At 32.2% G+C, this 16,577-nt stretch overlaps 1 protein-coding gene across 1 annotated transcript in view; it reads right to left on the minus strand.

The window, feature by feature from the left end:
• Nucleotides 1-3,028: 3,028 nt before the first annotated feature.
• Nucleotides 3,029-16,577, minus strand: part of LOC126890150 (uncharacterized) — a 55,935-nt gene continuing 42,386 nt past the window's right edge. The window contains exon 2 of the mRNA XM_050659000.1: nucleotides 3,029-3,307. Within this exon, the coding sequence (XP_050514957.1) occupies nucleotides 3,029-3,307 (279 nt within the window). The remainder of the gene's footprint in view (nucleotides 3,308-16,577) is intronic.

Genomic DNA, 16,577 nt, shown 5'->3' on the forward strand with positions numbered 1-16,577 from the left:
TATGACAGATCCTTGTCAAACAGTAATAAATGCCAGAGGAGGCAATAATCAATACTACTACTCGGTACTAATAATTTCTTAAACTTTAAAAATTTAAATTCCATCATTTATTTATTATGTTAGTTTGTTTAGATCAGTTGTTAGTTTAGTCCTGTCGCCAGGGGGGGGTACAACTGCCTCCTTAATTCAGATGGACTTACCCAAGTTTTTTTATGTATTTTGACCCTTAGAACACGAATTATTTGGGTAACAGTCGATCCGGATGTTGATAAGATTGTTATAAACAAATAACTTGAGGAATCACATAACAGCGATTCTTCGCAAAGCAAAACATTTTTTTGTATTTTTTGAGAAATTCTCAGCAAAAAATGGTCTTACAAGTTTTTTCGTAGGATTCACAGTTTTCGAAATAAATGCGGTTGAACTTTCAAAAAATCGAAAAAGTGCAATTTTTGAACCCGAATATCTTTTGATTAAAAAATAAAATAGCAATTCTGTTTACTGCATTTGTAAGTTCAAGTCAAATTCTATCGGTTTTGATTATTTGCATTGCTAAAAATTAAGTTTTTATTTGTTAAACAAAGCCATAAACACATAGTGTTTCCCATGCCCAATGCATGCGTTTTAATGTACGTAATATACGTAGAAATTGTATGTATGCTCGCCTACTCGTTCGATTTCAAATGAGAAATGCATTGAAAGCATCATTCAATCACTACGTGTTTATAGCTTTGTTTAACAATAAAAAAATTAATTTTTAGCAATGAAAGTAATTAAAACCGATAGAATTTGACTTGAACTTTCAAATGCGGTAAGCAGAATTGCTATTTTATTTTTCAATCAAAAGTTATTCGGGTTCAAAAACTGCAATTTTTCGATTTTTTGAAAGTTCAACCGCGTTTATATCGAAAACTATGCATCCTACGAAAAAACTTGTAAAAACATTTTTTGCTTAGAATGACCCAAAAAATACAAAAAAAAATGTTTTGTTTTGCAAAAAATCGCTGTTATGTGATTCCTCAAGTTCTTTGTTTATAACAATCTTATCGACATCCGGATCGACTGTTACCTAAAAAATTCGTGTTCTACGGGTCAAAATACATAAAAAAAAGCTTGGGTAAGTCCATCTGAATTAAGGAGGCCGTTGTACCCCCACTGGCGACAGGACTAAGTTTAGCTATTTTATTTAGATTTATGATCTTGTATTGTTTGTTTCAATACATTTTTTTAAAGAAAAGTTTTTTATTCCACAAGTTCTAAAAGTAACCATAAAGCAGAAAAGAACAAACAAATTTTTTTTCATTACAACTGAAATAAATTATAATTTTAAAATTATGCGTTAATTTTGGCAGTCTATTTTAAAACCTAAATCTACCAGCAATTACAAAAATAAACCTATTAGCACACACCCTTTTCGTGAAAGATTAAAAGTCAGTGGTTAAGACTTTGCGCAGATGAGTACTATCATAAAACCACCACAAAATTCCCCTCTTGCTCAACTAGTCCACCAATTGTAAAGAAATCCCTTACTTGCTATCCCAAAACATCCACTAACCCAACAATAATACATCAATCATACCATGAAATAATATCCTCATATCCAAATTCTGAATATATCTACATCAGGGCTACATCATGCATCAATCAGGGCTACCCACGGCTTACATACATGGAGAAGACCATTTTAAAATTTGCTATTTGGAAAATGCAAGCAAGGGACAGAACAGAATGGCGTAGAAAGCTTGAGAAGGTCGAGGATCTCTAAGGGCTGTAGCACCAAGATGATGATGATGACACTGGCTATTTTAGAGGCACTGCAAGTTTGCAGAAGAAAATCCGCACCTCATTATATTATGATATCTGATTTATTAAGTACTCTAAAAGCTTTACAGCAATTGTATCCATCAAATGAAATTATAATGATAATAAAAAATGAACTACATACTACTATCAACAAGAAAATATAGAAATAACTTTTTTATGGATGCCATCACATGTGGGAATCAAGGAAAACGAAGCAGTAGATCAACTTGCGAATGAAGCTACGGTAGATGAAAGCATCCCTGAGTCAAACGTGCTAACAAGAAGTGACCATAAAATCTCTATCAAAAAACATATTACCAACTTATTGCAGAATAACTGGAATTCCACATCCAACAAATTAAATGAGGTTCTAGAAACTGTCGGAACCACCTTACCGCTTCCATTCAAACGTTGTGAGCAAGTAATTATATCTCGACTGCCATTAGAACATACTATACCAACCCATATTCACTTAACAAATGAAGAACCCATGCCTCTCTGCCACAACTGCAAGTTCCAAATCACTGTTAAACATATTCTGTTAGAATGCAAAACCTACATCCAAGAAAGAATAAAAAATAACCTATCTACCAACATGAAGGATCTACTAGGCTGCCAAGATCTACTTCAAGCAAGTACCGAAGTATTTAAAAGACATTAGGTTTTACAGTATTTAATATAAAAATTTTCAATTGTATATATTGTAAGAAATTGAATACTTGTAATTTGTGTTTGTACCCCCTGCTAATAACTCTCAGTAGTTAATGCAGGGTCATTTTTGTTTAAATAAAAAAAAAATTGAATATTAATTTTTGATTTACATCAATATATATTTCTAAAAAAAATATTCGATTTGAATTATGAATAATAATAAAGAATATATCTTACAAAATATATGTTGTTTACAAGAACATGTTTTAAAAACGTGTTAGTACTCGTGTATTGCTGGGTATCCCATAAGAACCGTTTATTTTGAATTAATGTATTTTGTAGTATTTTTTTTCTAATCTAAACGCAATCAACAGATATGCGAAGAAAAAAGGAATAAAGACCTCTTGCGCTAAAAATAGAGATACTATCACAACTTACTTTAAAATCGCTACAAGTTAGTCCCAAGTGGGGTGTCATTATCAAAACGAAAAAGTCACATTAATCAAATTTAATAAATTTTCACTTCACCTCAACTCAGTCCCAACCGATCACCAAACACGGCACAGTTTTAGCTTTAACTAAAAGTGTTGATGATTGCTAATAGGTGATGGCAGCGCCTCCATGAGGCGGCATATGCAGCTTGAACAACCAAGAACCTCCGACGCCCTACTTGCGTCGTTTTAACACATCCCCTTCTTTTCTTGGACGACGCCACGCGACTCACATACGACGCGTCGTTGCCTTCAGGTCCGTACACCTCGATTGGCTTTTTCCATTTCTTTTCTTTTTTAAAAACGCCGAGGATCGGTTTTGGTTCTTGGTTTACTAATTGGCGGAACGCTCTGAAGTTTCTCTGGTTATTGTAGTAAATGTTGTCATTATTTTAAGAATTTGGTCGGTCTTTTGAATGGGTGTATACAGTTTAAAGATGTGTATCTTAATTTAGACTATACGGTCATTATTTTAGACATTTTAAGTTTTGTTCTTGTAGTATTCTTGAGTGTATTCTTTAATATCGTTTAACTCAACTATGCGACTATATACAGTGAGATGCTAAACTAATTGGAACTAAATTTATTAACGTCATATTTTTTTGAAAATTTTCATGTATTGTCGAAGCGAAGATCGGTGGAATATGCGCATTTTATCAATAAAATTCGATATTTTTAAGATATTCCAGAAGCCGCTACAGATAAAATGTTTTAACGACCTATTCATCATTCAGAATTACTCAACGGACATTAGTACAGTTAAAATAATTAAGACGATAACCAGACAACATTGATTTAATGAGTAAAATTTAGTTTTTTTTACTTTAATGACAAAAAAAGCAAGCCCATTAGCAGAACCCAATTAAAAATTATTTTGCACATCATATTTGAAACATTATTTGGTTGAAAAATCTCATTTTTGTTGGCAAAAAAAATATATTAATTTGTTTGGACTAAATTATAGTTGTGCTTATCTTAAAAAGGATATGTTACTATCAACATTCGCACAGTGTTGCCAAACTGAATTTTGTTATTTTGGGTGTAAATTTTCCACGGATCTCCGAGGGTACTATACTATATTCTTACTTTTTTTCCTTCTAGCGACATCGTATTTGTGTCCGTCTATAACATTTTTTCTTCTCCCTTTATACCTATTGTTCCTATGGTATATTCTGGAGTTTTCTAATTAGACAAGTGTTTCGTCATTCTTAACACATGTAATTGCTCCTGCTAAAGTGCTGAAATTCCCTGCTTTTTTATTGTCATAGTTTCGTCATATGATTCTTGATAACTGGATTCATTTCTTTGAGCCATTCCTGACACTATCCATCAAAATTTTATCTTTTGGATGAGTAGCCGTTACTTAATCGGTACATGCCCCCATCAATATGTTGCTGTATTATTTTACTCCTAGTAGTTTTCTCTCCCTTTATACCTATTGTTCCTATGGTATATTCTGGAGTTTTCTGTTTTTTTCTGTTTAGGCAAGTGTTTCGTCATTCTTAACACATGTAATTGCTCCTGCTAAAGTGCTGAAATTCCCTGCTTTTTTGTTATCATAGTTTCATCATATGATTCTTGATAACTGGTTTCATTTCTTTGAGCCATTCCTGACACTATCCATCAAAATTTTATCTTTTGGATGAGTAGCCGTTACTTAATCGGTACATGCCCCCATCAATATGTTGCTGTATTATTTTACTTCTAGTAGTACGTCCAACGTACTGATAGATCCTCGGGCCCTGGTTCCAGTTGGTATGCGGACCCCCTGCCCAATAAAAACACACACATTGTATATCAAAAGTTTTTAATAAGCATTAAATATAAATCATCATATATTTATAAAAACTCAAACTAATTTAAAACAGTAATAGTATATTAAGTATGGAGAACGGTAAGGGTTTTATACCGATCGAAGACAATTGTTTGGAGGGGGAGCGGAGCGACGACTCCAATTGTTGTCTGAGATCGGTTACCCTTAACGTTCGACATGCTTATAACGTTTTTTGCACGATTGATACCATTATAAATTATAAAATTAAACATTTTCGTCATATTGACTATAGTCCTGTCGCTAGGGGGGGTACAACGGCCTTCTTAATTCAGATGGACTTACCCAAGTTCTTTTTATGTATTTTGGCCCATAGAACACGAATTTTTTGGGTAACAGTTGACATGGATGTCGATAAGATTGTTATAAACAAAGAAGTTGAGGAATTACATAACAGCGATTTCTCGCAAAACAAAACATTTTTTTGTATTTTTTGGGTCATTCTAACCAAAAAATGTTCCTACAAGTTTTTTCGTAGGATGCATAGTTTTCGAGATAAACGCGGTTGAACTTTCAAAAAATCGAAAAATTGCAATTTTTGAACCCAAATAACCTTTGAATAAAAAATAAAATAGCACTTTTGCTTACCGCCTTTAAAAGTTTGAGTCAAATTATATCTTTTTTGAATATTTGCACTGCTAAAAATTTATTTTTTTATTGTTAAAAAAAGCTATAAACACATAGTGTTTCCCGTGCCTAATACATGCGTTTTAATGCATGCTACGTAGAAATAGCCCTGCTTGCACTTTTACCTATTCTACCTACTCGTTCGATTTTAAATGAGAAATCATTGAAAACATCACTCAAGTACTAGGTGTTTATAGCTTTTTTTAACAATAAAATAATAAATTTTTAGCAATACAAATAATTAAATCCGATATAATTGGACTTGAACTTTCAAATGCGGTAAGCAGAATTGCTATTTTATTTTTTAATCAAAAGTTATTCGGGTTCAAAAATTGCAATTTTTCGATTTTTTGAAAGTTCAACCGCGTTTATCTCGAAAACTATGCATCCTACGAAAAAATTTGTAGGAACATTTTTTGGTTAGAATGGCCAAAAAAATACAAAAAAATGTTTTGTTTTGCGAGAAATCGCTGTTATGTGATTCCTCAACTTCTTGGTTTATAACAATCTTATCGACATCCGGATCAACTGTTACCCAAAAAATTCGTGTTCTACAGGTCAAAATACATCAAAAAAACTTGGGTAAGTCCATCTGAATACAGGAGGCCGTTGTACCCCCCCTGGCGACAGGACTAAGTTTCATTCATTTTATCAAGATAGATACTTTGGTTGTTAGGTAGTAACTAGGGTGCATAACAACAATGGAGAATTGAGTTTTTATTTAGTTGTCAATAATTTTAAGTACAATTTTGATTATTATAAATTAAAATATGAGCGAAAGTGAATTTGAAGAAATTGAACGGGCTTGGGAAGAAGGGTGTTCCGCAATTATTCCCGAAAAATCCAAAATCCGTTATCAAAATACCTACCAAAGTTTTAAAAAATGGTGCGAAGGCAAGGATTTAAGAATCGAAGAAAAGACTCTATTGGCATATTTCGTTCAAAGACATATGCAGTTGAAAGCTCCTGGAAGCCTTTGGGCAGAATATTCAATGGTTAAATCCACCGTTTTTCTTTATGATGGCATTGATATTTCCAAGTTTTCAACTTTGATCGCGTATTTGAAGAGAAAAAATGTTGGCTATAGGCCTAAGAATGCGAGCATTTTTACACGGGAGCAATTTGAAAAATTTCTGATGGAAGCACCGGATGAAGAATTTCTAGTTCACAAATAATTTAACAAATTGTACCATAAGTTTCAATATTAATAAATAATTTGTTAGTTTTCTTTATTCTTTCAAAAAATTAATTAAAATTAGGAGATTTTTTAACTCGACGGTAAGTGAATTACTTACCGTCGAGTTGGAGTACTTACCGTCGAGTTGGATTACTTACCGTCGAGTTGCTAGTAAATGTCACCTACTGACGTAAAATGTGTCACGGTAAACAGTCAAAAATGATCAATCGTGCAAAAATTAATATTAATCCTATCGTTTTTCATACTGACATGACTGATCACTTTAATCCAGCTGCTGTTTTTATAAATAATGAAACTCAAAAATTTTCTACATCTAAATCTCCAGTCATTTAATCAATTAAAAACCTATCGTAAAACTAAAACAGCTTTAAAGAAATGAACAAAATAGAGTCACAAATTGCATATATTATGTATGATACATTTATAAATAAGTTAGATAATTACATACAAACCCCTAGGGAAATAAAAAGCTTAAAAAATAGAAAAAATAAAACATTGAATAACGGTTGAGTTGATATATTTAATCAAACGACGAGATTTTCTTAAAAAGAAATTAATAAAGCAATTTTCGCCAACATTTAAGGGAATAGGTACAAATTTCAGCTCCAATTCATTTTAAAAGCATTAATTTTTTTGAATCCTGAGAAAACTATTAAGTATTTTTAAAAGATTTAAATGCAAAATGAAAGATTAGTTATTGCCGAGGGCCGAAAGTCCCTGAAAACTTCTTTAATGTTTATTTAATCAGTTACAGGGATAAAAAAGAGAAATTTTAGTGTGATTTTTAATTTCAAATGTCTCATTCAAAACAAATTTTTTATTTATTCCAAGGGACTTTTGGCCCTCGGTAATAATGTAGTCGTTCATTCTGCGTTAAAATTTTTCAAAAATATGAACTATTTGTTTCAGGATTTCGAAAAAAGGAACACACATGTTTACATTTGTGCGTCAAAGGGACGCACAAGAACATTTCTCCAATGTTCCTTTTCTTCTAAATAGTTTTTTTCCATTAATGTTACAATTTGTCCTGCTATACTACTTCTCTTGACTAACGTACCAATTGAGGAAATATGCTCAGCAGATCGCTCATTTTAAATTACTGTCCTATTGATATTTTTCCAGTCATTATTACCGTAAGTTAGCAGAACAATTTTCGTATAAAACAATTTACAATAAATGTAACAATAAACACGGCTACATTTAGGACTCTATATTAACCACTCGCGAAGAATTTTTCCCCATTAGCTTTCGTTTTATAAAAAATGTCACTTTGCCAATGTCTGGTTTTATTATTAGATATCTAATTGTGTAACACACTCACCAATTTTATCAATATTTTGATTCGGTTGATTATTTATAAAATATTGTTGAAATTCAAGATTTAAATTTTGGTAAATCACCTATATCGCTAGGAAAAGAGTTACTTACATTGTTGTTTTATAGCAGATGACGGAGATATACTTGTAACAGGTGAAGTCATTTGAAAATCAACAGTGGAGTCATCATTTCCTTTGATTGCAACTCGCCCTTCATGACACAATTTATTTTCACTATCACTTTCACTGTTTCACTAGTCACCATAAATTGATCAGCAACAGGATGAGAGGACGAACTTCTTTTTTGCGCACTGTTGTGGGATGCAAAATATGATAATATTGCATCTTTTTGTGCATGCCGTTCTTGTTCTCTTAATTTTTGTTTTTTTTTTTTCGTTTTTCACTGCCACTTAAATGTTTGTAACTCATGATAATAACGAAACGATTACTTAGTAAGTAAAAATAAGTGTTTTAAGAAATTTAGTAAAACGACTAAATGATTAATGGATAGATATATTAATTTAACTAACTTAAAAATCACTGGACTGAAAAATAACACGAGCAAGCAATACTTCTTTATCTTTGCAGAAAACGGCATCAAAATCTAACTAAAGTAACGTTTACACGTATCCAGTAACTGGTGCCAGTCTCACTGGAATGCCAGTGGCATGAAAAATAGATCCACCTTTCTATTCGAGACAGCGCTGACAAACAGCGCTGGACTGGCGCAAAAAAGTGTTTACATGATGCCGCTACTATGCCAGCGCTGTCGTGTCAGTGCGACTGGCGCCAGTTACTGGATATGACAAATATGGATTATGACAAAACGTGACAATACCTATTATTAATCTTACCTCTTGTTATTCCTTCGGAGTAGTGTCTAAGAAATTTGCTTATTGATATTGATGCCAACATTGCCGACAAAGGAATATACCTACAATTATTGCAGTTTTATGATAAGAATGTTTTATGGTTTATGAATATAACTCTAATTGTTCATTTTATGTATATTATTTCCTGTTACTTAGGAAGTATATAAACTTAATATGTTTTGCGTCTTTTACATTATTTTGCTGGTTATTATCGCACCCATCACTGTTTACATTGAATATAGGCCCGGATCGCGCGTACCAAAAAAGTTTATTAATAGCAAGCTGAAAATTTGTTAATAGCTTAACGGTGTCTAGTCGGACAATCTTTTATATATGGGAACACTGGAACAGGGCTAGTTTTAATTGTGGAACAGCTTAAAAATTTGGAACGCGAGACTACGAAAATGTCACATGCATTTTGTCGGACAGAACTTCCAATTGATTTGTTACCCTTTCAATAAACTCTCATGCAAAAATCAGACTGCTATTAATCACCTGCCATAATTCCTGTCATTTGACATGTTCTACGTGTCGGACAAAATTAAAATGCTCAGTGGGTGATAAATACCAGTCTGATTTTTGCATGAGAGTTTAATGAAAGGGTAACAAATCAATTGGAAGTTCTGTCTGACAAAAAACATGGGACGTTTTCGTAGTCTGAGGTTGCAAATTTTTAACATGTTCCACAATTAAAACTTCCCCTGTTCCAGTGTTCCCATACATCAAAGTTTGTCCGACTAGACACCGTTAAGCTATTAACAAATTTTCAGCTTGCTATTAATAAACTTTTTTTGGTACGCGGGATCCAGGCCTAATAGTATAGAGACAAAATACATCCTTGCCCAAACTCTCTTCTGATTTCAGTTTCTGAACTGGGTTCGTTATCTATTATAATTTGTGCTATTTGATTCCAGATAGGGGTTTGTTATTATTCTTAAGTTCCATTTTTGATTTCTTTTTACATAAACTTACGTGCATAGAAATCGGCCCACTTAAAAAATTGGGTCATTTTTGATGTCTCATATTTCCTAAACCTGTTGGCCGATTTAAGTAATTTTTTAAACATGTTATAGCCTGATTCTTTAACAATACCACTGTAAGAATATTGTTGCTAAACAGGTAAATTTTCATTGTATACCTGGTGTACCAATCAAACTGTTTTTTCTCAGAGTTCACATCACCCTGTGGAATATTCTAGCATTTATAAAATACTGAAATTAAAATCCAACTATAGCCTCAGGTTCTATTAACATTGTTTTTTCATGCATTCGTTTATCTTGGATAATAAAAAAGTTAGGTACTTTAACAACTAGACATGTTCTTCATCAATACACGGTGTTTCTAAATAAGTGCGACAAACGTTAAGAGGAAACAGTAGCGATCAACAGGTAGCAAAAACGCGTTCCAAGATTGCGGCTGTAATTTTGAATATTTTTTTGAGATATTTGCCACACGTATGTGTAATATAATAAAGAATGGCGGTACAGAGCGCAATTTGAAAAATATATTAATATGTGGAAATCACTCTGTAATTAAATACAATATTAAAAAAACGAGCCTGTACCGCCATTAAGAGGAACAAAAAAATACACTTTCTTCAAATAAACTTTTTTATCCGATGCCTAGATTTTGTGTCATTCTGGAACTACTAAAATTTTTTATTTCATTAGTAGTTCCAAAATGACACAAAATTAGTGTAATTTCCACATATTAATATATTTCAAACTGTTTCAATATATCAAACTGGGCTCTGTACCGCCATTATTTATTATATTACGAATACGTGTGCCAAATATTTCGAAAAAATATTCAAAATTACAGCCGCAATCTTGGAACGCGTTTTTGCTACCTGTTGATCGCTACTGTATCACCTTAAGGGGTAATTCTGCATGAAAAAATAATGACAGTTAGCTTTAAAAACGTATGTCCGCAAATGTTTCATTTCCGAGATACGGGATGTTGCATCTTTTCTTACAAACTGACGATTTATTTTATTGCTTTAAAACCAGTTGAGTTATGCCAATGAAATTTGGTGGGTTTTAAGGCGTAGTTTTTGCACATTTTTTGACATACAATTTAGAATTTAATATTCACCATTAGCGCGCATATGTGTAATATGACCGATCATATCACCCGTATGCACGCTAATGGTGAATATAAAATTCTTAATTTTATGTCCAAAAATCCGCAATAACTATCTCTGTAAACCTATTAAATTCCATTTGCATATATCAACTGGTTTTAAAGCAATAAATAAATCGTGAGTTTGTAAGAAAAAATTCAACATCACTTATCTCGGAAACGAAACATTTGCGGACATACTTTTATAAAGCCAACTGTCATTATTTTTCATGCAGAATTACCCCTTAAAGTTTGTCGCACTTATTTAGAAACACCGTGTATTGATGAAGAACATGTCTAGTTGTTAAAGTACATACCTAACTTTTTTATTATCCAACATAAACGAATGAAATCAGAATGTTAAGAAAACCTGAGGCTATAGTTGGGTTTTAATTTCAGTATTTTATAAGTGCTAGAATATTCCACAGGGTGATGCGAACTTTGAGAAAAAAACATAGTTTGATTTGTACACCCGGTATACAATGAAAATTTACCTGTTTAGTAACAATATTATTACAGTGGTATTGTTAAAGAATCAGGCTATAACATGCTTAAAAATCACTTAAATCGGCCAACAGGTTTAGGAAATATGAGACATCAAAAATGACCAAATTTTTAAGTGGGCCGATTTCTATGCACGTAAGTTTATTTTAATTTTATATCCTAAATATACCTACAAATTTTTCATTTATATTTTAATCGTGTACTGAAATTTAAACCCATACTCTCTGTTTTCGGCGAGATACAAACAGAACTACTCATTTGCTATTTTTTAAATTGCCAATAAAACCGGCCATTTTGCTTGTATAAACCTCTCTTGCATTATTCATTATCAAATGCAATGTTTAGTACTTGAAAGGGTTTTCAGGGCTATATTTTCAGGGCCTGATAGTCCAGTAACCCGGAAGTATTCGGCCATTGCCCTGCAGAGTGGAGAATAAGAATGATATCCGTACATGCTCTATATAGTCCAGTTGCCATATATCTCACAAAAGGGTTAATTAAGCATTATAAATTATAATTGTTCTGAAGCTATTTTCTTGTGATATCTTATGTAATTTACTAATTTAGTTGAAAATGAGCCACAATTTTAGTTTAAAATTACCCAAGTTCATTTGACGCTTCTCCTTTCACTTCGGAAATCGTTATCAAAATGCAAAAAATGTAAAATTAAACAAATGTTGTTTTTGCTACTTGGTAAAAAATTCTTTTAATAATTTAATTTTATCTGACTCATTCATATTGGCCATTCAGACATACATTAGGGGAGAGTTGGATAAAACGGGATACCTAGCCTAGAGACCCAATTAGTGCTGCTATCAATCGGACAACGACGAAAACTTGTTCTCAGTTGTCATTTTAACATTCTTAGTTCGTTTTACCTCGATGCCATTATTTGATGAAAAGTTGTTGTGTTTAGAATTGTTTGACTCTATTTTTTTGGTACTTTGTACTTTGAAGTGCGTTGTTTTCTACATTATATTGCCTACATATCTAAACATATAATTTCGGTGACTATTACATTTAATTAAGCACTCCTTAACGAATATTCTCATGTGTAGTCTATCTAATTTTACTTTCACGTTTAGGCAGGAACCATTTTTGTTTTGAAAAATGTCTGAGTTAAACAAAACGGGACACTTATAAGTTGGATAGAATGGGATACAGATTTTTATGTCCCGTTTTATCCACCTATTTATTTGTTGGTCTATTAATTTTTTAAATAGCGATAAAGCGTGTTCTCATACTGCAGAAAAGAACAACATATTTTTATGTGACTTTTGTTCTGATATACGTACCTAGTCCTAAATAAAAGGTCTTATTTCCCATTTTGCAATAAAACATAAAACAAGACCTATTTTTAAGTTTCTGACTACTGAAGATATTGTTTTTTCAAAGGTAAATTTTGCTTTGCAGTCTTATATCTACTTCAATATACTATTTAGATAATGTTATGCAAAAAATTAAATATTGTGAACCTATCCCGTTTTATCCAACCGTCGTATGCTAAAACGGGATGTGCAGGACTTTAAAATAAATATTTTTTTACTATTTTCCAGTCATTAAAAATAGCTAAAAATATGTTTTTTTTGTACTTCAATAAATGTTATACCTATAAAAGATAATAATATGATTATTTCATTCATAGGAGATTCTGACCAATAGAAAGCTACAGAAATAAAAATTAAACTGATTATTTTTTAATGATTTTAACTTCCAATCGTATAGTAAGATTTTTGAACACGTGTTTAATTCTGTCCAATCAGATTAAAATTATACTGAGAATTATCTACTGTAGAAAATTACCGATAGAATTTTTTAAGTAGATTGTTTCTGTTTAATGGCAACCAGTTTTATAGTTTTGACAACTGCCACATTTAAGAAAATATCTATAATGTACGTATTAAAAAATAATCTTACGAATATCACACGACAGTAAGAATAAATAAGAAAATAATGCTTCATTTTTACTCAAATTTGTTGTCATTGGGCAATAGCCACTCGAGCCCTGCGGGCTCTCGTGTCTATTGTCAGACAACAAATTTTCGAAAAACTGTGACATTATTGTCAATTTATTCTCACTCTCTTGTGATATTATACCCGATAATTTTTGATAATTTCCCGTCGTCAGGTATATTACGTCAGATGCCCTTCGTTGCTACGAAAAAATACATTCAGTGACATTAATGACAAATAATTTTTTTTTAAATTATAAAAGTGATGACTTTCAACCGTCAAATATTTATAGCAACTGTGTGTTTATTGTACTAATTTGTACTTACATAACTAAATTACAATAAAATTTTGGTTTTGAACAGTTTTATTCATGAAATAATGGCAACAAATTGCACTCGATCTCTAAAATTAATATATAATTTTTGCCCTCGTGACACTTTGACATAATTGCACTCTCCTTCGGGTCGTGAAATTACAACTATCAAAGTGTCACTCGGGAAAAATTCAATAATTTTAGAGCCCTTGTTCAATTACTACTGATTATTTCATTTATAGGAGTTTCTGACCAATAGAAAGCTACAGAAATAAAAATTAAACTGATAATTTTTGATAATTTCCCGTCGTCAAGTATATTACGTCAGACGCCCTGCGTTGCTATGAAAAATATATTCAGTGACATTAATGACAATGCACGTTTTAAAAATTATAAAAGTGATGACTTTCAACCGTCAAATATTTATAACAACTGTGTGTTTATTTGTACTAATTTGTACTTACATAAATAAATTACAATAAAATTTTGGTTTTGAACAGTTTTATTCATGAAATAATCGCAACAAATTGCACTCGATCTCTAAAATTAATATAGAATTTTAGAGCTCTTGTGCAATTACTACTGATAATTTCTTTAACATTTTTACCGTAATAAAAATAAACAAGAATGGTATCCCGTTTTGTCCAACTCTCCCCTATACATTTTAAAGTAGATGATTTTAAAATGGAACTGCCAATATTTATAAGTTGCGTTCCTGGGACGACTTTGTTGGAAGTAGTTCATTCGATTACACGAAATCAACTTTAACTTAAGAATATCCGTCAGACAAATCACGGTATGTGATTTGTCTTAAAACACAAACACATCCAATGATGACAGGAAAATTCTCGTGTTAGTGATTCCATAGTAAATCACGAGGAAAAAACCAGGAGCAAAACCTAATGATACTATCCCGACATGGTAAGTATTTGGTCTTAAATGTAGTTTACTCCAAAAATTAACACCAAACTGATTTTATATGTATGTTATTTTAAAATATAAATGATGTGTACTCGATATGTTATTAACCTACTAATCGTGGTATTTTCTTTCTATTGATTTCCTCTTTTAATATGGGTAACCACAACCTACTGCATTCTGCCGAGGAATTTGCGACACAATTGGTTTCATTTAACATTATTTAGAGCCGCTTCTTTGATTTTTCTCTATTTACTATCTCTTTCTTTCAGGACTCTAGATGTCCTCTATGTTCATTGTTCATATTAAGAACTCTATGTTCTTTGTCCCACGTGAATTTTGAGATCTATCAAATTCTCTCTTTCAGAAGTTTGATGTTCACTTATTCTAACGTTAAATGGTCTTGATGTTTCCCCTAAATAGAAATGTTTGCATTTACAAGACATTTTATAAATACAATACGTTAAGGTTGATTCTCACTATACCTTCCGTTTACTTTCCATATCCGTGATATTCCGTTTCCATAAAATATTATTAAATACAAATCATATAGTATATGCCCACTTTGCGTTCCGTTTATCTACCATTCCCGAAGCCTTGCGTTCAATATCGACCACGTATTTTTCGGCTACGTCTCGGGTATTATACCCTATTATGTGTATAGTGTGAATATTAATATTGCTACATAAGAGGTTTGTTCTAGCATCAGTTTCAAACGGTTTGAAACCATCAGCGAATAGTCGACCAGCGCGAGTACAGGTAATAGCACTCACTGGTGACTGTATTATGTTCTCTCACTGACCAACTGTTTGCTGACGGTTTCTGACTAGTTTGACTGTTTGCTAGAACAAACCTATTACCTCGCGGTTCAGTCACGTATTTTTGTCTGTACCAAGGTGTGACTTGTCGGGTAGGGTATGGATAGGGGGAATACTGTTGTTGAGATAAATTTGAACGACAAAAAATTTATAGAACTTGTCTGGCATGCTTTTATAATTTTGAAAATAAAAAATACAGTGACAATACATTTAAAGACAGCATTATTTTGGCCGGCTGTTGCCAAGGAATTAAAATATTTTCTTCATCCAATATCTTCTTATTTCGCTTTATAAGCAATTCAGCTTATTCATTGGTGAATAACCTCTATGGAAGATTGTCACTCCAACTTTTGCTTGGTCGGCCGATGCTTCTTCTACCGATTGATGATTTATTTCTTGCTATTTTGACCACACTTTGGTCTCTCTATTCTGCTATGTGGTTGTTCCTTTCTTTTTTCTTCTATTTAGTGTCCATTCGTTTATACATTGTACGTTACATTTTCTTCTAATATCTTTACTCCTCTTTCGATCTTTTAGCATATATCCTGTAATTCTGCTCAGTACTCTCATCTCTAGTAATCTCGTTTCCAGTAGTCTTTGTGTTGTGGCCGTATAGGGTCTTGTTTCTGATGCATTATGTCATTATTGGTCGTACACTGGCTTTATAAATTCTTGACTTCATCTCAGTGTTAATATGTCGGTTTCACAATATTGTGTTATATAACATCCTACCAGCCTAGTTGCATTTTGTACTTGATTTCTCACTTTTTTGTCCAGGTCTCCGTAGCTTGGCAATGTAATTCCAAGGTATTTTATTTCCATTACTAGTCAGAAAACTAAAACAATAGTAATCAGTAAAGAACCAATCAGATGTAAAATAGAAATTGATGGTATCAGTATTGAACAAATAATGGAAGTAAATACCTTGAAATTACATTGTCAAGTAACGAAGACCTGGACAAAGAAGTGAGAAGTACAAAGAGCAAAAAGACTGGCAGAATTATTAATAACACTACACTGGCGAAGCGTCCATGTAACCACTGTTACCATTGGTAACAGTTAAAAATCTTGCAAATAAATATTTTATGACATTGAATAATTCTATTTACCAATATTTTTACCAATAGAAATATATTATTATATTATGTGGTCAGGCCCGAC

Source organism: Diabrotica virgifera, chromosome 8 (genome assembly GCF_917563875.1).
Source record: "Diabrotica virgifera virgifera chromosome 8, PGI_DIABVI_V3a".
Classification (NCBI taxonomy): Eukaryota; Metazoa; Arthropoda; class Insecta; order Coleoptera; family Chrysomelidae; genus Diabrotica; species Diabrotica virgifera.